Source organism: Erythrolamprus reginae, chromosome 1 (assembly GCF_031021105.1).
Source record: "Erythrolamprus reginae isolate rEryReg1 chromosome 1, rEryReg1.hap1, whole genome shotgun sequence".
Lineage (NCBI taxonomy): Eukaryota > Metazoa > Chordata > Lepidosauria > Squamata > Dipsadidae > Erythrolamprus > Erythrolamprus reginae.
In genome coordinates, this window is record NC_091950.1 from 67,844,517 (window position 1) to 67,871,211 (window position 26,695).

Below are 26,695 nucleotides of genomic sequence, written 5' to 3' on the forward strand. Positions count from 1 at the left end.
TAACTGGAATTATTTATTCTGGAAGGAGAATTATTAGCATCTTAGCCTAGAAGACCTAAACTGAGCACAGTCCGTATCTTTGACCTCCACCTTAAGAAACTCCCCCTTTATGTTGTAAACATAAGAGAGAGTTCTCCTTTGAGAGTTCCTGCTCGGCAATAAAAACTTAATAAATAGTATGATGGGGAATTTTGGTGGTCTGCTTCAAGGAGGGCTAAGTAATCAGTGAAGGGTTTTCTCAATTAAGGTTCTCACTGTCCTAGTCAATATGATTAATGGGTTGGATGTGGGAGGCTTTGCACAGAACCCTTCTTCCCCATTCCTGTTTTAAAGGAAGTGACAGAGATCAAACGCTGAGAACTTGGAACTGGATGAGAAGGATTTGTCTCAGCGTTGATAGTTTTTTGTACTATTGCAGCTTCCTCTGCATCTGTACCTTTTCTTTTCTTGTTGCTGTTGCGGTTAGCTCTGGCTCAGCTCCTGCCCCAAGGACTGTGGATGTGGGGGAGACATCCACATGCTGCAGGCCTGGTTTGCCCCCGGTGGAATCTGCTGATGAAGGCTCCTCTGACCAAGAAGACATGAGTGACAGGGAGGAGGAGAGTGTGGCAGACAGCTCAGAAGGAGATCAATTATCTAGCTCCTCCTTGGATTCAGAACAAGAGTTAATGATACAGCCACATGCGGAGAGCGATGCATAGGCAACAACAACTGAGAGATTATTATCAAAGAAAATGAGGCCATCTGTGGTTGGGTGGGGCTGTGGTAATTAGTGAGGCTGCTATAAAGAGCAGCCTGTGGGTTTGGCCATTGTGGAGGATTATCTGATCATTGTGTTTCATGACTGCTTTACTGACTGACTGACTGACTGGTTGTGTGCTGATTTTTCCCTGCTTTGAAACTAAACCAGAGCAAAGTGTGTTTCACTTTGTGAAAGAAGAAGGACTGTGAATTGCCTCACAGCTGCAAGCTAAGTATCACAGGACTGATAAGGGACTTGTATAAATTACCATTTTGTTTGGAGACCAGTGCTCTTTGCTATACCAAAAGAGGGCTTAGTTTAAGTGAATTTTCATTATAAAGAACATTGTTTTGAATTTTCAAACGTGTGTGTGTCTGAAATTTGTACCTGTAAATTTTTGGGAGGATTCTACCAGAGAGCCCGACAGAACAGTTGCTAAGGGAGATCTTTGAATGCAGATAGTCCTAGACTCCCAGCAGTTCATTTAATGGCCATTCAATGTTACCACAGCACTGGAAAAAAACTGATTTATGACTGTTTTCACAGTCACCTCATTGCAACGCGTCCGTTGCCCTGTGTTCCAAAACTCAGATGATTGGCAACTGGTTCGTATTTATGACAGCCGCAGGGTCTCCGAATCATGTGATCCCCTTTGGCGAACTTTCTGGTGAGCAAATTCAATGGGGAAGTCAGTGTCACTTAACAATGGTGTTACTAACGTAACTGCTGCCATGATTCACTTGGTAACGGTGCCAAGATAAGTTTTTAAATGGGGCTTAACAAATGTCTCGCTTAGCAACAGAAATGTTGTGTTGTAATCATAGGTTCTTAGGCACTGAACATTGGGATAGAATATTGCTGAAGGGTGATGTTTTAGCCTAATGGGTGCTGTATAAACCTTATTCTTCCTCTATGGAAAGGCAGCAAAGTCGAGGCTGAGTAAGCAAACTGCAGAATCCATGACCACGTGGAAAATAATTAACTTGATATACAGCATGAAGAAAACGTATAGCTAATTTCCATATAAGGAAATATATTCCTTACTCTCATTCCTTTGCTAATCACCAGTAAACACACAATCCAGGAAAAGGCAATGAGTGGAGCTTCCGTTAATTATCTATAGGGAAGTCACGAGGAGGTTGCCTTATACAGCGCATGAGTGAATGGTAGTTGGGGGATGGCTTAATGTATGTGGCGTTCGCAAATTGGTTATTCTGTACCACATGTCAGGAAAAGTAAAATACAATAAAAGGAGCGATCTCAATACAACAGAGGTCGTCTCATTGAGAAAATTTTCTCTGTTGCTTCATTTTGATGTGGCAATGATGGCATCCTGTGCCTTCCTAGAGGTCGGCCCACTGGGGGAGGGCAGTTTCCCTTCAATGTTGGGCTCAATTGTGGTTGTAAGTTGAGGACTACTCGTATTTGTCAGAATTCATTCTTCGTCTCTCTCACTTCCCCAAAACGACAGTAATAATTGGGCCATTGCCCTAAATCAGGGGTCTCCAACCGCCGGTCCGCGGACCAGGACCGGGCCGTTGGGGGTTTTCAGCCGGTCCGCGGCACCAGGGCCCCCTCGGCCTTTCCGCGCTGCCCACCGCCCGCCCGATTTGCCCCCTCTGCTCCTCTGCCACCTCCTGCCTTTCACCGCAGCTCCTCCCGCACCCGGAACGCACGCCCTGCCCGCCTCACATTTGCCGAGAGGACTTTCGCCCCGGGCTCTCAGCAAGGGGGCTACTGTATTCAAAATAAGAAAAGCCTTCGCCGGCAAAGGCTTTTCTTATTTTGAATACGTATTCCGAGTGGGCTAGCAGGGAGATAGGGAGCGCGCGCAAAACCGCCCGTGCGCCCCCGACATTGAATATCACCTTCCGCCGGCCCCGCCTCTCATGCAAACCCCCTTGCTGAGAGCCCGGGGCGAAAGTCCTCTCGGCAAATGTGAGGCGGGCAGGGCGTGCGCGCGTCACCGCTGAGAAGAACGGAGAGAGAACGAGAGTGAGTGAAAGCAACAGACAGCAAGATAGAGAGAAAGTGAGAAAGAGAGAGTGAGAGAAAGGGGGGAGAGAAAGAGATAGCAAGAGAGAGAGAACAAGAGAGAGAAAGAGCGTGAGAAACAAAACAAGAGAGAAAGAGTGAGAGAGAGAGAAAGCAAAAGAGACAGAAAGAAAACAAGAGAGAGAAAGTGAGAAGAAGAGAGAGAAAGAGGAGGAGAGAGAGAAAGAGAGAGGGGGGGAGAGAGAGAAAGAGAGGGAGAAAGAGAGGGAAAGGGGGGAGAGATAGCAAGAGAGGGAGAGAGAAAGAGAGAGGGAAAGGGGGAGAGAGGGGGGAGAGAAAGAGGAGATAAAGGAAGAGGAGAGAGAGAAAGGAAGAGAAAGAAAGAAAGAGGGATAGAAAGAGAGAGAGTGAGAGATGCTCAGTGAGCCTTTCTTTGAAGTTGCCTTTCTTTCTTTCTTTCTTTCTTTCTCTTTCTTTCTTTCTTGCTCTTTTTCTTTCTCTCTTTTACCTTTCCTTCCTCTATTTCTTTTCTTTCTCCTTCCTACCTTCTTCCCTCCCTCCCTCCAGTCCTTCCTCTCTTACTCTCCCCTTTCATAAGTTTCCTTGCTTCCTTCCTCTGTTCCTGTCCCTTCCCTCTTTCCTTCTTTCTTCCTTCCTTCCTTCCTTCCTTTTCTCCCTCCATTTCTTGCTTTCCTTTTCCTTCCTCCCTTCTTTCCTCCCTCATTCCCTTCTTTCACTCCTTCCTCTCTTACTCTCCCCTTTCACACCTTTCTTTGCTTCTTTGCACCCTTCTTCTGTTCCTGTACCTTCCCTTTTTCCTTCCTTCCTTCCCACCCTCCGTCCATTCATTCACCCATTCCTCTCTTGATCGCCCCTTTTACGGCGCCGCTGACAGCTAGCTCCCCCCCCCCCCACCGGGCCATGGAAAACTGGTCTAGCTGAAAGCCGGTCCCTGGTGCAAAAAAGGTTGGGGACCTCTGCCCTAAATGGTCCAAGCTTGGTGTTTTTCTCAATCAGATAAACTCCACGCAGATGAGTAAAACATACAGATTACATTTATTGTCTGTCATCCTCATAGACTTATATATTCAAGCTGAGGTTCTTCAGAGAAAATATATTCATAATCTGTCCCATTACACACAGGTGAAAAGAAATTCATTTCTCCTATCTGCTGGCTGCTACATGGTCCTTTGTTGGAGAGCATAGTTTAATGGCCAATAAGAACACAAATATGAGGTCACATGTCATGGACTACATTACCCAGAATGCAATTCTAAAGAGCTACCTGCAAATGCCAAACATTGAATCATGTTATCATTTTGATACAAAACTTGTGCTCTGAAATGGCGTTAAACATCTTTCTGTATAGCAAGTTGTATCTTAAATGCTTTAAAAACCAAAACTCTGGGACAAGAATAATACATATACCCTATCCTTGGCAAAAGATGTGTAAAAAAAAAAACCTGAGCAGAAAAGCAATAATTTTAAAGGCTTATTAATAAAGCAATCCAGATTCTCTCCCCATTGCCCAGATAATCAGTTATAGAGAGCAAGTTCTTCGTGCTACAGGAATACAAATCAACAACCCTTATGAATACTCTCTATCTCACGTTACATGCAAGAATTATTAACTTGTATGTCATACACACTATACAAATACTCTTTGAAGATCACTGATTCATGAAGAAAAAAGAAGCAATAAAATAAACAGAAAGAAGACTCAAACTGAAGAACAGAGAGAACCAGAAGTCCCTAAACTATGAACCACAGAAGCCAGATCCAATTCCTTCTTCTCAGCTGTTACACTAAAAATACATTTAATACATTCCTGGCATGACTTTTGTATGTGGCCTACAAAAGTAATTTCCAAAGTAAGTTATAGCAGAGTAAGCCAAAGGCAAAATAATGTAAAGAAACAAAGACAGTGAAACAAAAAGGATAGGCAAAAAAACAAGGACGGTATATAAAGCTTGCGGTATACAGTACCAGAGAAATAAAGAATATTAACTATTTTAAAAGTTGTTATTAACAATTACAACAAGTACAGTGATACTTCTACTTACGAACTTAATTCGTTCTGTGACCAGGTTCTTAAGTAGGAAAGTTTATAAGAAGAAGCAATTTTTCCCATAGGAATTAATGTAAAAGCAAATAATGCATGCAATTGGGAAAACCACAGGCCCTGTTTCCTCCCAGGAGATTCCTAGAGAGGCCCCATGGAGGCTTCTCCCTGCCTTTTCCGGCCCTGTTTCCTCCCAGGAGATTCCTAGAGAGGCCCCACGGAGGCTTCTCCCTGCCTTTTCTGGTTACAGTTTCGGAGGCTCGGGTTTGTAAGTGGAAAATGTTTCTTGAGAAGAAGCAAAAAAAATCTTGAACACCTGGTTCTTATGTAGAAAAGTTCATAAGTAGAGGCGTTTGTAGGTAGAGCTACCACTGTATTCTTTTTTTCTGATATCTCCATTCTCTTTTAATTGAAATATGCACTACAGTATAGGAGATTTTTCAATTTTAACTGTGATTGCAGGTGCCCCAACCAGTTATTGTGCACTCTGGCCATCTTCCCGGACCCATGACCTCTATTCAAAAAGGAGGTGGGAGCCATGGTTTGGGGAGTGGGGGTTGTACAGGTTCAACTTCTGCCCCAATTGCACCCTTTTCTGGACTAGCAGAACCTGCTCATGGTAACTCATACCTTAGTCCCCTCCCAATTCTACACTGAAACATTTGTTTTGTATTTAATATTTAAGTGGTATTTCAGGAAGAAATCATATATTTAAAATGAGAAGGGGCTATAAGCATAACCTTTTAGCTAAGTATCATGCTAAATTTCTTATGAAGACTTGTCATAGAATATTTTTACAGGATCCTATTATTCAAATGACCAGTTAATTCACTGTAAAATAATACTTTCAGGCCTGGAAGCCATTTTTGCATTGGGCCTTCAGGCCTGCCACATTTACTGTTGTGGGAAAGTAGGAGGAGGGATTGCACGGAGCAGGGGTGATATATAGTCATAATAACATTCCTTTCTCAGAGAGTCAAGGACATCTAGCCCTGCACCTGGAGGGGTGTGACTGGGAGGCATCCCCAGTTGGGATGGTGCTTTGATTGGACTACAAGATAGACATATGAGTACTTGGCAAGGACGTGGACTTCCTTTTGGGTGAGGAAAAACTGGAAACTTTCAGGTTTGGGTTTTCCCAGATGTGCCAATATGACATCTCTAATAAAATGGAACTTTGAAGAACTTCAAGCCTAGGGGTCTTCTTTTGTTAGGGGTGTTACTCAGAACCCTGACAAATATTTCATTTTAGCATGTATTGTTTAAATATAGTCATCTAAATTAGCAACTATTATTTTCAAATGCAGAATTGTTCCTGAATTGAAAATCCATGCTAGTTAATATCATGCAAGAAAAAAGATAATATCATGGTTTTAATAGGAGTTGCTTACAAACTCTTCTATAAACATTCACTCACACAGGAATTGACATTACAGTATTATACTCCAAGGAACTGCCATCACTACACAGCTATGCAGCCTAAGATACCAGAGCATAGGGAGAAGAGAAAAAGACTCAAATTCTGTCCTTGTTATTTGGGTAACACAATTAAATCTATTCTAGTTTATTTTAAGTGCAAATATATCACAACAACAACAATAACAAAACATATATTGTCAAGACAATGTTTTTTGTAGTTGCAACATTTGGCTCTGAAAGGTGGACTATCAGGAAGACTGAAAAAAGAAAAACCTGATGTCTCTGAATTGAAGTACGTATTGACAAAAACTGTTGAGAGAACCTTAGAACCCAAGAACAAATCCCTGAAGAAAAACAAGGATTTTGGACACATAACATTGAGAAGGCAAGAGTCACCAAAGACTATCTTGATCTTGGAAAAATTGAAGGAAATTGAAAAGGGCTGACAGAAGATGAGATGGCTAGAAATTACCATTTACGGCCCAAACATGAGCTTTTAAGAACTCAAGAGAATCAGTGGTTAAAAACAATCCTGTCAAAATTTATTTTTTATTATTATTATTATTATTATTATTATTATTATTATTATTATTATTATTATTTAGATTTGTATGCCGCCCCTCTCCGTAGACTCGGGGCGGCTCACAGCAATAATAAAACAATGCACAACAAATCTAATATTTAAAAGTAACTAAAAACCCATTTAGAACAAAACAAAACATACACACAAACATACCATTTAAAACATTTTATTTAAAACATTTACTGGTATATAGCTGCCCATCTTAGAACTGATTCTGGGCATATCCTAATCAAATGTCAAAAGAGCATAAAAATCATATTAAAACTATAAAAGTGAATACATTAAACACAAAAATGTGACACCAAATCAGACTTCTGAAGTGCAGTCACCTAATTTTATCCAGCCCTTGGTGGGGAAAGTTTCAAAGCTTTGAGGAAGGCTAACAGCATAGAGACCTACTGAACCTCAGAAAAAGTGTGTTCCGTAGGGTATTATTATTATTATTATTTATTGGATTTGTATGCCGCCCCTCTCCGCACACTCGGGGCGGCTAACAACAGCAGTAAAACAGTACAACAAAATCCAGTACTAAAAAAACAGTTAAAAACCCATTATATAAAAACCAATCATACATACAAACAGTGTTCCCTCTAATTTTTTGGGGGGGTGGGCGGAAAAGTATAGTGTCTGAGCGGCAGTCCCTTTGGGACTGGGCGGCACAGAAATAATAAATAAATAAACAAACAAACAAACAAACAAACAAACAAAAAACCCACCCTGTTTTGCCTCAGAGTATTTCAAAATAAAATACTGTACTGTGTGTCTATAACAGTGAGCTCATAATAGGGCAACTCTATCAATATCAAAATGCCACTTAAATAGTTGAGCTAGTTTCAAACTAGATTTTGATTTTCTTTCTCTCTTCCTTACTCCCATTCTTTTTCTTTCTCTTTTCCTTCCTCTCTTTTTTCTATCTGTTTCTCTCTCTTCCTCTCTTCCTCTCTCTCTCTCCTTCCCTCTCACTCTTTCCCTCTCGGCTTCTGGGCAGGTTTGGAAAACTCTGAGTTGATGATGATTTTTAAGTGAGCGATTGCTCACTGCTCAGCTTAGAGGGAACTATGCATACAAACATACCATACATAAAATTGTGAAGGCCTAGGGGGAAAGTGTATCTTAGTTCCCCCATGCCTGGCGGCAGAGGTGGGTTTTAAGCAGCTTACGAAAGGCAAGGAGGGTAGGTAGGGGCTGTCACAGAAACGGCATACTTCCTACCTCCCGTTAATAAATATAATGGAAAATAAAGGGAAGGAACCAGGAGTGTGTCTACCTTATCTGACCTGAATGAATGGAAAAACTTACACAAATTAGTTAGGTAGACATTTGTTTCTTATTCCCTAAGGCTAATAGGAAATATAACAGTAAACTTGCTGATTACTGGGGCAGGAATATCCAGTTATAATCCTGGGGTTGGTTTTTATAAAAACATTTAATCATTTCAATCTTTTATTACTCCAGGCAAAGCGAGAGCTGCTGCATTAAAGCCCCTTTCTTTAATAATGGAAAATTCAGTATTTCCTGTGCCTGAGATGTGGCAATGAGCTTTGTAAATCTACCACAGAACGTCTGCGCTGAGAGGGGCTGAAAGAGGGAGTTCAAGAGATGCAAACAGAAGCTTAACAAAGGATCACTTGAAGAGAAAGTCCTGAGTAATGGCTTTGCCCCAAGCCAAGAACAACATCATCTCCATGTCAGCAATTAAAAGAGCCAGGCATCATGGCCCCCTTCGCACAAGTTAACTTACAAGGTTACCCAAGCAGAGTCCCCTTGTATAGACATTAAAAACATGCCTAGTATTCCTCCTTCACTAAAAGTTGGAAAGAGCTGAAAATAAAGGGGAGAGCTATATGAATAGAACCCCACAGAAATTATCAATCTATTGGAGGTTTCTTTTTTTCCTCCCTTAGCAGTTTTCTGTCCAAAATGTTTTAGGAAACCACAACAGGAGTTCATTTTTGGCTTTCTTCTGTTTCTACCCATAGTTTGGGTAGAGAATTTTTGAAAACATAAAGCTAAGAAAGTATGCTAGAATAACCATACATTTGCACAATAGATTCAAATATGATCTCATAAAGAAACAAAGCAATTGCTATGCCATATTTCCTTCGTGGAAATAACCTGTGCAGTGTTAGGCTTTAGCTAAAGTTAACTATTTATTACAAGCTAAGTAGGGCTAGCTAACATAAAGGGCAATATGCATTATTCTAGGCACAATTTAAAAGAACAGGGTCCTTAAAATAATTTCGTGCATACTTAATAATATATTTTCCATGTTTTTAAGTTATTAAAACTAAAGTAACACATGAAAGAAATTAGTCTAACTGTACATATATTGGGGAAGAAAAACTTATTTTTACAATAGTGATTAAGGTGTTGGATTAGGAATCAAGAGATCCAAGATCCTGTCTGTCTTTAACAAAGAAGTCCATTAGATGACTTTTGAGTAGCCATGCTCTATCAGCCCATTTTACCAACAGGGTTGTTGGTATGGGGAAAAATAGGAAGAAGGAATACCCTCTTAAACTTCTGAGAGAAATGCAAGCCATAAATCTGAAGTGTTAATACCACTTTATAATGCCTTGATAAGGCCACACTTAGAATACTGCATTCAGTTTTGGTTGCCTTGGTGCAAAAAGGATACTGAGACTCTAGAAAGAGAGCAGAGAAGAGCGACAAAGATGATTAGGGGACTGGAGACTAAAAACATATGAAGAACGTTGCTGGAATTGGGTATGTCTACTTTAATGAAAAGAAGGACTAGCAGAGACATGATAGCAGTATTCCAATATCTCAGGGAATCAAGCTATTCTCCAAAGCACCAGAGTATAGAACAAAAAGCAATAGGTGGAAACTAATTAAAGAGAGAAGCAACTTAGAACAAAGGAGAAATTTTCTGACAGAACAATTAAACCGTGGAACAGCTTGCCTCCAGAAGTTGTGAATGCTCCAACACTGGAAGTTCTTAAGAAGATTTTGGATAACTATTTGTCTGAAGTGTGGTAGGGTTTCCTGTCTAAGTAGGGTGTTGGACTAAAAGACCGCCAAGGTCCCTTCCAATTCCGTTATTCTATTCTATTCTATTCTATTCTATTCTTCACTACTCTATGCTACGCTACTCTAAGCTATGTCCTGCTACACTATGCTATAAATTCTAATAAATATAAATCAAAGAAAAAAGAAATTTGGCATTACTGGATACAAGATGCAATGCATCAATCACTACAAAATCTATAGGGCTGCTCTTTCTTTATATGCTGGTATAATTACTATACAAATCAAAATACAGGTAACCCTTGCTTAACAACCATTCATTTGGCAACCATTTGAGGCTACGATGGTGCTGTAAAAGGTGACTTAAAACTGTCCTCAAAGTTCCAGCCATCACAGCACCCCTGCAGTCTTGTTATTGATATTTAGGGACCTGGCACTTGATGACGGCAGTATCACAGTCAGATGAGCATTATTGGGTCACCTGGTGATGCACTGGTTAGAATGCAATATTGCAGGCAAACTCTGGAGTTTGATGGGCCTCAAGATTGACTCAGCCTTCCATCCTTCCGAGGTCAGTAAAATGAGGAGCTAGATCGTTAGGGGCAATGTGCTGACATTGTAAACTGCCCAGAGAATGTTGTAAAAGCGCTATAGGGCAGTATATAAATTTAAGTGCTATTGTTATTTGTAACCTTCCCTACCAGCTTTCTATAAGCAAAATTAATGGGGAAGGTCACAAGTCACTCGGGTAATTTGCTTGTATCCCCTCTCCCACCCTGGCGCCACTATAATCATATCATATCTTGCAACCTTCTACACACTTTCCCCTATTCAGCAACACGATACCCCCAGCCTCACCATGCTTCCATTGCACACCATACCTTCACTTCCTTCTGGCCTAGTTGCGAACTATATGGGACCAGTTTAACAACCCCCAATCTTCATTTTATGACTGCATTGCTTAGGGATGGAAGTTCCAGTTTCAAATACCACTGTTACTATTTATATATCTAAGCAAACTTAGATACCCCAGATTCTAATTTTTAAGATAGTTGGCGCAACTCCATGTGAGATTATTTTTGCCGGTATATTTTCCAAATAATATGTAGCCTCATGCAATGCATCTTAAAGTCACCTGATGCCGTGCTCGGCTGTGGTCCAAAAGTTGCCGTGACTGAAGCTTCTGTTGTTGGAGCTGCTGCAAGGCAAAATGGAGCTGATAGCTGCCGAGGCTTGGCGGTGTCCTGGAATGCACTGGTTGGCTCCCTATCAACTTACTATGTATGCTGTTCTCTGTATCCCCTTCCCAGGCAAAACTGTCAGATTGTAGCGTCCTGTAATGAAAAGAGTTTCACTTAAATGTTTATAGTGACAGTGTAACATTTGAAAATGAAGAAACAGTATCCCCAATTGTTCCCCCCCCCCTTGCTGACCTGAAAGTTACAAAAATGTTGCCTGTACTACAATAAAAAAGAACATAGCTTCACCATAGACTGCTAATAAAAGGGGGGGAAATATGGGTTACACCATGAAATCTCTTGGGTAAGGAAATATACCATGCGCTTACCATGTATTCCTGTTTTTTAGGGATATAGGAAATACAGTGGAACCTCTACTTACAAACTTAATTCGTTCCGTGACCAGGTTCTTAAGTAGGAAAGTTTGTAAGAAGCAGCTATTTTTCCCATAGGAATCAATGTAAAAGCAAATAATGCATGCGATTGGGGAAACCACAGGGAGGGTGGAGGCCCTGTTTCCTCCCAGGAGATTCCTAGAGAGGCCCCACAGAGGCTTCTCCCCGCCTTTTCCGGCCCTGTTTCCTCCCAGGAGATTCCTAGAGAGGCCCCAGTTTCGGAGGCTCGGGTTTGTAAGTGGAAAATGGTTCTTGAGAAGAGGCAAAAAAATCTTGAACACCCGCTTCTTATCTAGAAAAGTTCATAAGTAGAGGCGTTCTCAGGTGGAGGGGTCCACTGTAACTCAATACAAACATAGCCTTTCTTTTGAGTCGGGAGGTAGTGTCTACTGCATCTTTGTTTGCAGCTTATCTAGGGAACATTACCAAGGAAGTTTAATTTTTGAATAGTTAGCAGCTGAATGTACTGTAGGATTTGACAGTATATCAAATTACGATACACACCCAAACCCTGCTCTCCTCGATATCTGGAAAAAGTTTAGAAACTTATGAATAAGTGTCAGTGGTGATATTCTCAATCGTTCAGGTCACGGTTGTCCCAAAGGTGCTTTTCCAAAAGGAAACTGGATTTTTTTTGGTTTTTCTTCTTTGAAAACATTTCGCTTTGCATCTATGATTAATTACCATGAATAAGTAATAACATTAGCTACCACAATTTATATGATGGAAGAACATATACTAAAAATGTACTGTATTCTAGGTCTCCAGGAAAAAAAAAAGGTCAGATTCTTGGATTATAAATGTACTCGGTCATGCTTTTATATTCCATATTCATGCCAGATGTTCTACCCTAGCTGATCCTTGTTTATATGTTGTGGGTCAGAATTATCCCTGACTTTGTAATACAGTTTTGCTGAGGAAGTATTTCTGCAGACAAATACAAATGGCTTCTTCTAGAATGTCTGAAATAGGCATTTTTAAAAAATAATTCAAACCAATTGATGCTTCCTTTGTTTGTTTTAGCTCCATGTGCTTAAGGTATTCTTCTTGAACATGACTGTCCAATAGATTGGATCACCTCAAGGATAACTTAGAGTGACCCTTCTTTGCAACTGTTTCTCTTCCAATCATTATATTAATTTGGGAATCTGCTCTCCAACTTGTGAGGCTACCATGCAATTGCCTTAAATGGTAGAAGGACATACCATACCTGTATCAAATCAGTACGGTCAAGATATGATGTCCAACATGCTAAAATGTTAACCTAATCAACTTCTCCCAAATAATCTTATTTCACAATTAAAAGAGAAATGGAATATGACAGTGTTTCGTGTAAAATACCCTAAAGAGTCATTTTTTGGTTTGGAAATTACTGACACCCCCCCCCCCCCAAAAAAGTACTGCATGTGAAAAATCCATAAATGTTCTCCTAAATCAAATGGGGTTGTGCACCATCTTGGCTCTTGATTGTGGCTCTAGAACTAATCAAGAGGTTGTCCAGGCATAGAAAAAAAGTTTATCCTGAAGTAATGAATGTGATCAGAATTTTGAGGAATACCCCAAAGCTCAACCTGAGCCCCAAAGAAAAATCTATGTGAATCAGCTAAACTCTCTCTGGCAAGAAGTGGTAAATGAATACTGAGAGTCCAAAAGATGCTAGCTGGTTTTGTGATTTTAACAGCTGATATTTTCGATTGGAAATGCTTATTTCTGAAAATCTTTTTATAAACCTATTTAATAATATCCAATCCAATGCACAAATTTAAAGCACCTCTGCTTCTTGCACAAAATATGTCTATCCCAAAGTTCCCCAAAGTGTAAAAGTTGAGTAAATTGGAATAAGTTGTAATATCAAGTTTTGTGTTTGTGTGTATGCGCACACACACATATTTTCTTAAGTAACTGTATTCTGCCAGCCATGACGCTGGCATTAATTAGTACTGCAAAATAAATTACAGTTCTCTCTCTCTCTCTCTCTCTCTCTCTCACACACACACACACACACACACCATGCAAAGGTCTAATCTGGAGATTATAGATGTCTGAAGGAGATTCAAAAGCATTTTTAATATTTAGATGTGGATCACATGGATATACTAGGATACATAACAAGTAAAAAAGAAAACACCAGGATGGAACAAATTAGTGCGTATGTAAGTATCCAGATTATGAGGCTCAGAAAGCTAAACTTGAATTTATCTCATTGATTATACTAGCATTATTAAAAAAAAATTCAGGGGGAGAAAAAGGGTTTTCAAATAAGCAAAAGTCTTTTCTAAAAAACAAACCACAACAGCCTTGCTCTCTGAAGAGGAAGTTCAGCTGTGAAATACAAAGTCAGTAGATGTTTCACTGTATTGCTTTGAAGTCTGACTTCACGAGCCTTGCAGTGGTATTGCATTCTTCTAGAGCAAACACATTTGTTCAGTGCAAAACAGGTGGTAGATGGATCTTGCATGTGAAGCTGATCATAAGATCCAGTAGTTCCTGGAACGCAATCCAAGTTTTAAAATTGTGATTCCTTCTCTTGCTTGTGTACTATTGTCCTTTTCAGAGAAAGTTGTATAGCATATAAAAAGAACTGTAGCTCTGTACAGATAGTCCTCAACCTACAACAATTCATTTAGGGACCATTGAAAGTTACAACGGCACTGGAAAAAGTGACTTATGACCCATTTTTCATACTTAAGACCTTCGTAGCATTCCCATGATAATGTGATCAAAACTGAGATTCTAGGCAAGTGGTTTATACTTATGACAGTTGCTGTGTCCAAAGGTCATGAATTGCAACCTTTTGAGAAATAAAATCTGAGAGACCAAAAGAGCAGGTAGAGGGAAGAGAATGGAATGGAAGCAGGGTGATAAGATTTATATTAATAGTTTTATTTATATCAATGGTATTAATTGTTTATTAATAATTATGGTATAAGGTTTTTATGGACGAGAGATATATGATGATAAATTTATGAATAGTGATGATGTAAGATGTATTATAGTAAATGCAATTGTTGGAATATGATAAAATTTATATATTATCTTAAAAGATTTTTAGTATGTTAATAATTTTATATCAGATTAGTACATGATGGTTAAAATTAAATCTCGATGATGAAAAATGTGATGAATTAAGGAGGGAAGAGGAGAAATAAAGAAACTACAGTACGTGTATTGGAAGGTTATACAATTTGAATAATTATTATTTTAAAAGGTTTTTACATTAGATTAGTATAATTTATAAATTTGATTTAATGTTGAAAATAATTTTGATAATTGCTGAACTTGTTGGAATGTTATAAGATTTGTATAATTATTACTTTCAAATTATATAAGATTATATAATTCATAAATTTGACTTAATGTTGAAGAGATTTTTGATAACTATGGGGCTTTTGTTATATTGGGGAGTTGGTAATGTCACCAACCAGTGGATGAAAAGGGAGTTCTGAAAAGGTAAAAGAGATTATTATTATTATTATTATTATTATTGTTAGTATTAGTATTATGTAAATACAACACAGCAAACGAGATCACTATGTTGGATTTCGTATTTCATCACCAGTCGGGCACTTCCCAAGCACCTAAGACTGAGTGATGTAGCAGCGAATTATGTTTGCTGATCCCAGTAAAGCAGCCTTTTGCAATTGACAGATGGAGATTTTGTCAATACCGATGGTTTTCAAATGTCCGCTGAGATCCTTTGACACTGCGCCCAGCGTGCCAAGTACCACTGGGACCACTTTCACTGGCTTATGCCAGAGTTGTTGCAGCTCAATTTTTAGATCTTCGTATTTCACTAATTTCTCTAGCTGCTTCTCCTCAATTCTGCTGTCCCCTGGGATTGCGATGTCGATGATCCATGCTTTCTTTTTCTCCACAATCAAGATGTCTGGTGTGTTATGCTTCAGAATTCGGTCAGTCTGAAGTCGGAAGTCCCACAGTAGTTTTACTTGCTCATTTTCGACCACTTTTTCGGGCTTATGATCCCACCAGTTCTTTGCCACTGGGAAATGGTAGTTCCGGCACAAGTTCCAGTGGATCATCTGTGCCACAGCATCATGTCTATGCTCGTAGTCAGTCTGTGCGATCTTTTTGCAGCAGCTGAGTATGTGATCGATTGTTTCATCTGTTTCTTTACAGAGTCTGTGCTTTGGATCGTCTGTTGATTTTTCAATTCTGGTTTTGACAGCATTTGTTCTAATGGCCTGTTCTTGTGCTGCCAGTATCAGTCCTCCTGTCTCCTTTTTGAGTGTTCCACTTGTAAGCCATGACCAGGTCTTTTCTTTATCCACTTTGCCTTCAATCTTCTCCAAGAACTGCCATGCAATGCTTTATTCCACCAACTGTCCATATGACACTGAGTTACAGTTTTTCTGTACTGGTCCTTAGTTTGCTTCACCTTGAGAAACTTCCTATTGTTGACCTCCATCAACACTGACTCTTTGCTCTCCTTCACATAGTCAGCTAATGCATGCTTCTCTTCTTCCACTGTCTGCTTCACTTGCAAAAGTCCTCTGTCGCCTATTTTTTAATTATTATTATTATTAATTATTATTATTATTATTATTATTATTATTATTATTATTATTATTATTAATAATATTATTATTATTAATAATATAATATTATTAATATTATTATTATTATTATTATTATTATTATTATTATTATTATTTAGATTTGTATGCCGCCCCTCTCCAAGGATCAGAAATGTAGGGCGTATAGAAAAGATAGAATAAAATAAAATGAGTAAAGATATAAATTGAGGTAAGGCAGGAGTATGGCCTAAAATTTAAAATATAAACAGGATGGATTTGAATGACAAATAAGAAAGGAGGTACAGGAGGCAATGAATATGTATGGAAGATAAGCTACAGCGATTAATTTGGAAGAGAACTGAAAATTAAAATTGGTAGACCCAGGTGACAAAAATAGGTGGCAAGGAGGCAGCATTAGAATAATAGTAAAGATACCTAGAAGAATATATATATATATATATCATTATCCATTTGATGGTTAACAGACGAGTATGTGTGTGTGTGTGTACACACACACACACACACACATACTCGTCTGTTAACCATCAAATTGATTATGATAAGATGTACTCAGGGAAGGGAAAAGAGGAACTAAGAGGAAGTAGAAAGTAAGGGGATAGGAGGGAAGGAAGGAAGTAGGTAAGTGGGAGAGAAGGAGAAAGAAGGTAGAAGGAAGGGAAGGAGTTAGAGGTTGGAGAGTAGAATGAAATATTGAGAGGAAATATGAAATATTTTGAAATGAAATATTGAGGGATTTATGGTATATGTATGGATGCTTAGGTGAATTGCTGAAAAAATGTATTAAAAAAAGAAGCAAAATCAAAAAATTACTTAACAACTATGTTACCAACTTTTCAATTTCAGTGATTTAACAAGTGTAGCCAGGACATTAGTAAAATAGTGCAAAACTCACTTAATCAATGTCTCATTTAACAACAGAAATTTTGGGCTCAATTGTTGCGGGAAGTTGAGACTACCTATACTTGCGGTGACATGGAAATTGAAACCGTGAGTCATATGTTTCTGTGTTCCCTTTTTATAGAAAACTATGGAGTAGGTATATTTCCCCTATATTTAATACAGTGCACGGACAGGCTGGAAGTCAATTATTGTACTCTTATTTCTAGCTGACCAGTGGCAGGAATTTCACATAATGTGTCAGAGCCAAACGAACCCTCCAAGTGAGATGATGCTGAGCCTTAACTGGATTCCATAACTCAGCATATTTTCTTCTTTTTCTCTCTCTTCGTACTTTTTAATCGTTTCCATTTAAATATGCACATATCATTCTATATTTTCCTTTGGTATTTCTTGGTTAATAATAATTTCCATTTGTCACTTACAAAAGGGCACATTGCTTAGATATGGACAAATACTACACAAATATATTGCAAAATTGTAGGTTCTTGGGAAGAACTCAGTGCAGTTGAGGCCAATAGCAGCTAAAGCTGTTGACTTTACATAGTTGTGTATATACTAATTTATTAAAGTTATATGCCACTCAAATTCCAGAGACTGGGAGATTTAGAATTGTTCAATATTTTAAAGACAGAGAGTCCTTAAAACACAAAAACAGCATAAGACAAAGGGACAATGATGGTAAAGAGGAACAACAACAAAAAAGAGGAGGTGGGTATCAATTATCCTCTCCAAAAACCAGGCAAAGACTGGGACTTTAAGGCCCTTTAAAATCCCAGTAGTTGGAAGCCATTCAAATTGGCTGAACCATAATTGTTTTTAATTCAACAAACTCTAGCACAGCTTCAGCAAATTTTAGTCTTAATATAACTTAGCATAGGTTTAGTATTATTTATGGCTCTCTATCCTAAGAATGTATAGCATTTAGCTTTATTGTAAAATTGATTGTAATTTTATAGGATTATTTTGTGTTGTATTGTAGAAAACAACAAACTGAGTGAAAAATAAATAAATAAAAGAATATATTTCTTACCACAGGCTGTGAATGGAAAAAAAAAATCAGTTATTGTAATTTATACGTCCTACAATAATATTAGGGACAAGCCTACAACAGGCACTAGTTACAATGCTGCGCTGAATATTGTACTGAACAACTGTATCCACTGTGACAGAATTTCCACTAACTTCTGCTCATGCACTTAAAGATCATATAACATTTTCTTGGGTAAAACCTACCCCTCCTCCAGTCCAAAACCCTGAGATGTGACTTCAAGCTACTGGAAAATTGATAACCAAATAAAATCCCCACGGAATACAGTCTTTGTCCCTGAAAGCAGGCCATCCACTTAAAGACTTGAATTTTGCTTAAGTTACAAAAAGAAAGCCAAAGTTTATCTTACTATTTTGTGGGATGCCCACAGTTCAGCTTGTCCAGATGCTATATAACATGAAACAATATCCCACAGCTATGAATGTACTGAAAATAGGCATGCATGCATGCCATTTGTAGTTTTCTTAATGCACAGCATGAAAATTACCAAAGACCTTTACTAAAGAAGGGAGATTTGCAAAAACTATTCTCCCCCGTTTCAGACAAATATACTTTTGACATATGGGCTATAAAGTGGCTGACGGGGGGGACGGAGGACGGGACCCAGAAAAAAACTCCCATAGATCATTCATTTCCTTCAGGTAGCCAGTATAGATCGAATGCAATGCAAGATGAGAATACAAAACCCAAGAAATAGCCTTTCCCCCCCCCTAATAGGAAAGGATCTTGGACACCTTGCTAGAGCTCCTCACATTGAGGCAGTGCTTCCTTTTACCAGGACAAACTGGAGGGAACAAGGACCACCATAGTCCCAACAAAACAGCTATCCAAGAGCCTAACTGATAGGCGAAACTAGAAAAAAAAAACCTTGACACCATGAACAAAGACATCTAATCATTATGTGAAGTTAGTGGTTTGGCCTGACAGTGTAACATTTCTATTTTATTTATTAAATTTTGCAAATTAAAAATACATCTTAATAATTTTTTAGATATCTTTACCCCATTTTCTTATATTTCTTGTATTACAATATTATATAGTGTATTTATTTATATTTAGAAAGATAAATAGATAGATACATGTATAGGTATACAGATATATAGATCGATATATAGATCGATATATAGATCGATAGATCGATAGATAAGATAGATAGATAGATGTATTTTTCTGTCCATTTTTATGTATCCTTGCAAATTATATATTACATATTTGTGTATATATGTTTTTGTATGCCCTAACACATTATATCACAATATCTTGTTTCTATTCTCTATCCGCTTGTACCAATTATTCCACGTCCCATAGTATTCTGAATCGCCTGTTCCCTTAATTTCCATCGTCATATTATCCATATCATTTTGTTTTTCCAAAATTGAGTTTACGATATTCTACCAGCAGTTATTATATGCCTCATTAAATACTGTGTTCTTTTGGGATTCTCCCCCCCCCCCATATTCCTAATAGCATACCTTCTGGGGTAGGTTCTTGGAAGGTATGCTATTAGGAATAGCTTTTGTAATCTCGGATAGCCAACTAAAGTGTAACATTTCTATATGTACCCATAAACTCAAAGGATGAGACAATGTTACCATGAGACTTGAGTTCCTACCAGAAAGATATATTTCATGAATTTTCTGATCATACATTTTTTTTTTAGTATACAGTATTTTAATGCCAGCAAAATCAAAAAGTAATTCCTAGCTATTTGTGTCACTAAAAGAAACACAGACTTTCACAGACTTTTTGGGATTTCACAGCTAAGTAAATCTTGTGGATTCACTGGAAGGTTTGGTTGCTCACAGCTGCTCTTATGTGCTCTGATTGTTTTTTTGTCTCTCACAGCTTTCAAGGACTGTTATCTGTGTGTGAGCTAATTTGCTCAGTTTAAAGTGCGTGTGCACAGCTTTATTTTGGATAAACTGTGTTTCTGTTTACTTGATAACAGCGTATGTATTTGAATTTACATTTCTGACTTAATTGGGGCTCGTAAAGTGAAGCCCGGCATAACAAGGTGGGGCTGATATTTTGATTGATTCCTCCAATGGAGAGGCCATTTTGTCTTCTCACATTAAACTGGAAAAGCAAAAGCAATGCCTTTAATATTAAAGCAAAACATGGCTGATTCTAGTTCAAAGGATAGCACCATAGACTGTTAATTGCTTTGTTAAGGGAGCTGAAATGATTCTTTTGCCTAGTTTTTAGAAAAAAGTGAAGATGTGCCCTGAGTAAATTTGCTGGATGCTACATAATCCACCTTATGTAAGGAAATAATGATGGAGTTTGCCATTTCCATTCTGAAACAATTCTTGCCAAGCCATTTAATAAGCTATTCTAGATCCAGGATTGTCTTTAAATCCCGGTGTTTCTTGGAAAACAAGGAAAATATTGATCAGATTATAGACATTTGTTGAATAGGTGGAACGGGCATAAGTCTTTGAAATCTTAAGTGTTGGATTGCATGCATGAAGATTTCATATTTTGTTTGATAGCTGCTTGTATCTTGGCTTACCTCAAAAACATCCTGTGTGGGATTTTCCATATGAATAACTCATTCTGGAACAACTTTTCAAAGTATAATCTATTCCAGAAGGAATAAGGACTCTTGCTGAGAATGCCATAGCTCTACTAGCCCTAGTAAGGAACAGAGCTTGATATGATAGCTATCTCCTCCCTCCCTCCCTCCCTTTCATGATACTATATGGAGGAAACAGGTAATAAAGGTACAAATGTGTGGGAGATCAGAATTCATGTCATCCCTGTTTTATTGGAAGCAGGAAAAGGAAGACCAAAGACAGACTTTTTCGCTTACAGATGACAAGCTGCTGAAACACATTTAGCTTTAACACTTGTAGTGTTAAATATGTGCTTGAAACACAAATCAAGGTCAGTGATGGCGAAGCTTTTTTTCCTCGGGTGCCGAAAGAGTATGGGTGCACATTATTGTACATGCATGAGTGCCCACACCCATAATTCAATGCCTGGGGAGAGCAAAAACACCTTCCCCTTGCCCCCCAGAGGCCCTCTGGAGGCCAGAAATGGCCTGTTTCCTAACTTCTGGGCCCAATAGGCTCGTGTTTTGCCTTCCCCAGGTTCCAAAGGCTTCCCTGGAGCCAGGGGATGGTTAAAAACGCCCTCTCCATCCCCCTGGAGGTTCTTTGGAAGCCAAAAACGCCCTTCCAGAGCCTCTGTGTGAGCCAAAAATCAGCTGGCCAGCACACAACTTGGAGCTGAGCTAGGCAACGGCTCGCGTGCCAGCAGATATGGTTCCGCGTGCCACCTGTGCCACCCGTGCCATATGTTCCCCATCACTGCTATAGGTAATCTGATCAAATGATTTCAACATTCATTTCCAAAGAATATGTGAATCTGAAGAATCTGATTTTATAATATTTGGCAGATGGTTTATATCTGGTGGGATTAAAAAATGTATAATGATGTTAAAATATAAAGTTAAATAATTAACCTTATTAGAAAGAATAAGCTATGTAGTGATGTTTTATATTAGAATTTACTTCTCTGGTTTGATCTAACCTATAATTAGTTTTTCCTTTTTGTACAAAGAAGACTTCTACTTTTGAGCGGGGCGGTTGTAACTCCTTTTCATGTTATTTGTTTGGTTTGGTTTTTTAATGTTTGTCTGTAATGTCTTGTCTTTTTAAAACAATAAAAATATTTCACCAAAAAAATTTGTAAGAATGTTTCACTTTATATAAATGCAAATCAGTCACTTTTCATTAAAATGCACAGACTAATTTTCTCTCCTACTTGCTATTCACCAGGATTTCAATGGTAACTTCATGATTACTTCAGATTTCCAGAAGTAATCAACTATATCCTACATTACAATTTCAGATCTACTTCTCTTACAATCTTTAAAGTCTATCTTACATTAAACATGCACAATTCTATGCTTTGCTCTTTACTGGAAAACATGGATGAAATGTAAGAAAGAGGTAGAAATTATGGAGGAGGTGTGATGGTTCAGTGGTTAAAGACACGGAGCTTGTCAGCTGGAGAGCGGATAGCCTGGTTCAAGACCTGAGCTCTGCACAATGGGGTGAGCTCCCGTTACTTGCCCCAACTCCTGCCCACCTAGCAGTTCAAAAACATGCAAATTCAAGTAGATTAACAAGTACCACTTCGGTGAGAAGGTAAGAGCGTTCCATGCACCTTTGGCATATGCTGGTGACGTGACTACAGAATGCTGGTTCTCTCAGCCAAGAAACAGAGATGAGCCTGTTGCCCTTCAGTTGGACACAACTTAAGAAATTATGGAAACTGCAGTTTAATGTTTCCAAATGTAAAATAATGCACTTGGGGGAAAGGAATCCTCAATCTGAGTATTGTATTGGCAGTTCTGTGTTAGCAAAAACCTCAGAAGAAAAGGATTTAGGGGTAGTGATTCCTGACAGCCTCAAAATGGGTGAACAGTGCAATCAGGCGGTAGGGAAAGCAAGTAGAATGCTTGGCTGCATAGCTAGAGGTATAACAAGCAGGAAGAGGGAGATTATGATCCCGCTATATAGAGTGCTGGTGAGACCACATTTGGAATACAGTACTGTGTTCAGTTCTGGAGACCTCACCTACAAAAAGATATTGACAAAATATAACGGGTCCAAAGATGGGCTACAAGAATGGTGGAAGGTCTTAAGCATAAAACATATCAGGAAAGACTTAATGAACTCAATCTGTATAGTCTGGAGGACAGAAGGAAAAGGGGGAACACGATCGAAACATTTAAATATGTTAAAGGGTTAAATAAGGTCCAGGAGGGAAGTGTTTTTAATAGGAAAGTGAACACAAGAACAAGGGGACACAATCTGAAGTTAGTTGGGGGAAAGATCAAAAGCAACATGAGAAAATATTATTTTACTGAAAGAGTAGTAGATCCTTGGAACAAACTTCCAACAGACGTGGTAGATAAATCCACAGTAATTGAATTTAAACATGCCTGGGATCAACATATATCCATCCTAAGATAGAATACAGAAAATAGTATAAGGGCAGACTAGATGGATCATGAGGTCTTTTTCTGCTGTCAGACTTCTATGTTTCTATGTTTCTATGTTGGCCAGACTAAGGAGAGGCCGGTGGAAATCACTCCCAATCTTGCCTCAAAACACAGGTGCGGCAGACACGAAGCCGTAGGCATCAATCATATATTCAGCCTTTCTCAGAAAGCATATCTGGCATCAGGCCAGCCCCAGAATTTTCAGAATTCTGAAACATACCAAGAAGCCTGGATTTCCTCCACTACGTCCAGCTCCCAGCTGTTCAGTGAAACAGACCTCTTTTCTTTCAAGAGATTTCAGGGTTCCGTTTACAAAATGCATTGTGTATTAAGGGCAAAGAATCAAAACACTAGGCTAGAAAATCTACGCTGCAGAACAGGGGAAAAAGTGGGACACGTTGTTAAGCCAAAAAAGCAAAAAAAAGAAGAAGAAAAAAACAAGTGTTAAGCTCTTAGCAAATAGATTTAGGATGAGTCATACAAGTGATACTTCACAGGGGGAAAAATGGAGAAGACTTGTCCCAAAACAAATTTAAATAATGTAAAAGTGTGTAAAATGCTTTATGCTCTTGGCTAGTTATTTTCTTCCCTTCCCCCTTGCACAAACACTGGCACGCGGAGTGAAGAATGCAGCACTGGAGGACTCGGTTCAGAAAGGCTATGCAGGGCTGAAGGAAAAAATACCTGGCAGCTGCTAAAACGAAACTTCAAAGACTCCGCTCACTTTGAAATCCCATCAGGCAGGACCTGCCTCTCCTCCCTGTTAACTTTCTAAAAGCCTGTGGGAAACTTAACCACTTCAATGTGTTTAGCCGTTTTCAAGCTTTTCAGGTAACAGTGAGAAACTGAAAGATAACCTGATCCTACGCAGCTTCTGCTCTGGCAATCTCACACTACTCACCAGAGCCTACAAAACTTTTGCCAGACCCATCCTTGAATACAGTTCATCTGTCTGGAACCCATACCGCATCTCGGACATCAACACCCTTGAAAATGTCCAAAGATACTTCACCAGAAGAGCCCTTCACTCCTCCACTCCAAACAGAATACCCTACGAAAGCAGACTATCAATCCTAGGTCTAGAAAGCTTAGAACTACGACGCCTAAAACACGATCTAAGTATTGCCCACAAGATCATATGCTGCAACGTTCTACCTGTCAATGACTACTTCAGATTCAATCGCAACAACACAAGAACACACAACAGATTCAAACTTAATATTAACCGCTCCAAACTTGACTGTAAAAAATATGACTTCAGCAACCGAGTTGTCGAAGCGTGGAACTCATTATCTGACTCAGTAGTGTCAACCCCTAACCCCCAACATTTTTCCCTTAGACTATCCACGATTGACCTCTCCAGGTTCCTTAGAGGTCAGTAAGGGGCGTGCATAAGTGCACCAGTGTGCCTTCCGTCCCCTGTCTAATTGTCTCTCCTTATCTCATTTATCTTTTCTTCCTTTCAAATATGTTCACCTATACTTTTATATCTTTTCTTCTATTCTTTTCTTTATTTATATTACTACATATCTATTCTCTTCAATGTGTGTTATGTATTGGACAAAATAAATAAATAAATAAATGAATGAATGAATGAATGAATAAATAAATAACAGGAACATGAGATCTCTCTATTTTTCTCTTAGCAAGAAACAATGAACAATCATCAATCAGGCGTAACGTTGTGATAAAGCCCAGGAATTAAAGATCTGCCAGTAAAGCTAATATTTAGTGTTAATATTTACTGTTAATATTTATTTTAGCTGCAAGCAAACTATTGACTGGGGAAGGGTGCACTACCCACTTACATTTTCCACTTGCATCTTTCTGGAATTATCAGATCAGGTCTTTTCCTCTTATGACCTGTTCATAGTTCTCTTGGTAGCCAAAATAACTTGCCAAAACAACTCTGATCTTGCAATTTCCTGTACTGCCTCAGTAGAATTCAGTGAGTGATATGTAGAAGCTCCATCAACATGTTGATTCAAATCCATCTCAGTTAAGCAATTGCTGAAATGGCTTTTTGTAAAGTACCAAACACCCTGACTCATTACAGGAGGCAAACTGTCAGGGGTCTACAAGCAACATGTTTTTCAACTAAAACAACAACCCAGGCTTAGCCAGGAACGTTCTTTAGGACTGAGGGATGGGGAGACAAAACCAGAGGGTAGATCCACAAAGTAATTCAATATGGCATCAATCATGAATAGCTTTTCAGTATCTACCTCTTGTTTTTCTTTTTTCAGGATTTTTTCCCCATTCCCACAATATTTCCTTTGCAAATGGGAAGGAATTCCTCATCAATACTCATCACCATGTTAGGAAGTACCAGCCTTCTCTACGAGCATGACAGAGAAGAGATGGTTTATTTATTTATTATTTATTAATTTGATTTATATGCCGCCCAATCCTGCAGAACTCAAGGCGGCTGAGTTTAACCAAGTTCAAGCATGAACGGCTCCCTTACATACAATATAAGGCCGATTTAGGTGTCAAGAATGTAGTTTTGGGACAGACTCTGACAACTATTAGGAATATTTGATGTAAAGTTCAAGTACCGGGAGTGTCAAACTCAATTGTCATATGACATATTGGGATTTTCTTCTTCTTCGCTAAATCAGGCATGGACTTGGCTCATGAGTGACATAATTGGCCCGCAGACCAGAAGTTTCCCAGCCCTGATCTAAACCATGGCCCATAATTGCACATGCAAATGAAAGAAAAAGGGAGGATATTAACCAAGTTTTCTTTTCTCACTGTGGTTTTTATTTTTTAATTAACGTCTGTATAGTATGTATGTATGTGTGTACAGTATATATATATATATATATATATATATATATATATATATATATATATATATATATATATTCATTTGCAAAAACACAAAGATTGGAACTCCAGCCTGATGATGGTGAATGTGATTTCGCCGAAACGTCGCATAGACATGCAAAACATTACACAGGGCAAAACCCGAACTCAGAACAATCTACATATATATATATATATATATATATATATATATATATATATATATATATATATATATATATGTCACATGTTTAAGCTGAATTTGAAAATTAAGGGAGACTAGGATAGATCTATTTCGGCCTTATATATATATATATGTAAAGTATATCTTCTTTGCATTCCAATAGTCTTTTTTAAACACTATATGTATTTCATTAATATTTTTAATGAAATCGTTTCATTAATATCATTTTTTAAAAAGAGAGAATAAATCATGTTTCTTTTCTTTGTCAGTTCTGCAACTATATTGTTCGTGTTCCCTGATTCTTCTTCTGAAGAAGGATCCTGCTCAATATTTAGTAATCATCCAACCATAATTTATCTATATTGGTCTATAAACAATGCTTCAAATTTAATGTCACAAAAGTAGGTTTCTTCTCACCAGTAGAAATATTGGACAGGCCTAAATAAATGCATGTTTCAGGTTTTTTTGTCCTTAAAGTAAAAAGCATCCTTGAGGCAGAAAAGCAGAATATAATTTCAAATAATAGTCACAAGGATGATGATTTGAAAGCAAAATATAACATTGTGCAAATGTAAAAGATTAATAAAAGCTAAGTACAGTATATATAATGGTTGTATATTTTAAAAAAGGAAGTTAAAAACTTCAGCATATGTCATAGACCAAAACCCCCCAATTTTTAAATTTTAAATTTAATTTAATTTAATTTAATTTAATTTATTTAATTTAATTTAATTTAATTAATGTAATTTAATTTAATTTT

General features: G+C 38.2%; 1 protein-coding gene across 10 annotated transcripts in view; it reads right to left on the reverse strand.

Moving 5' to 3' along the window:
- The window catches only part of TTLL5 (tubulin tyrosine ligase like 5), a 160,854-nt gene that overhangs the window by 24,474 nt on the left and 109,685 nt on the right, over positions 1-26,695 (reverse strand). For 8 of the 10 annotated variants that reach the window (XM_070754273.1, XM_070754270.1, XM_070754283.1 and 5 more), the window contains one exon: positions 10,925-11,123. In XM_070754273.1, coding sequence (XP_070610374.1) covers positions 10,925-11,123 — 199 coding nt within the window. The remainder of the gene's footprint in view (positions 1-10,924; positions 11,124-26,695) is intronic. The other 2 variants (XR_011559384.1, XR_011559383.1) reach the window with 1 other exon arrangement.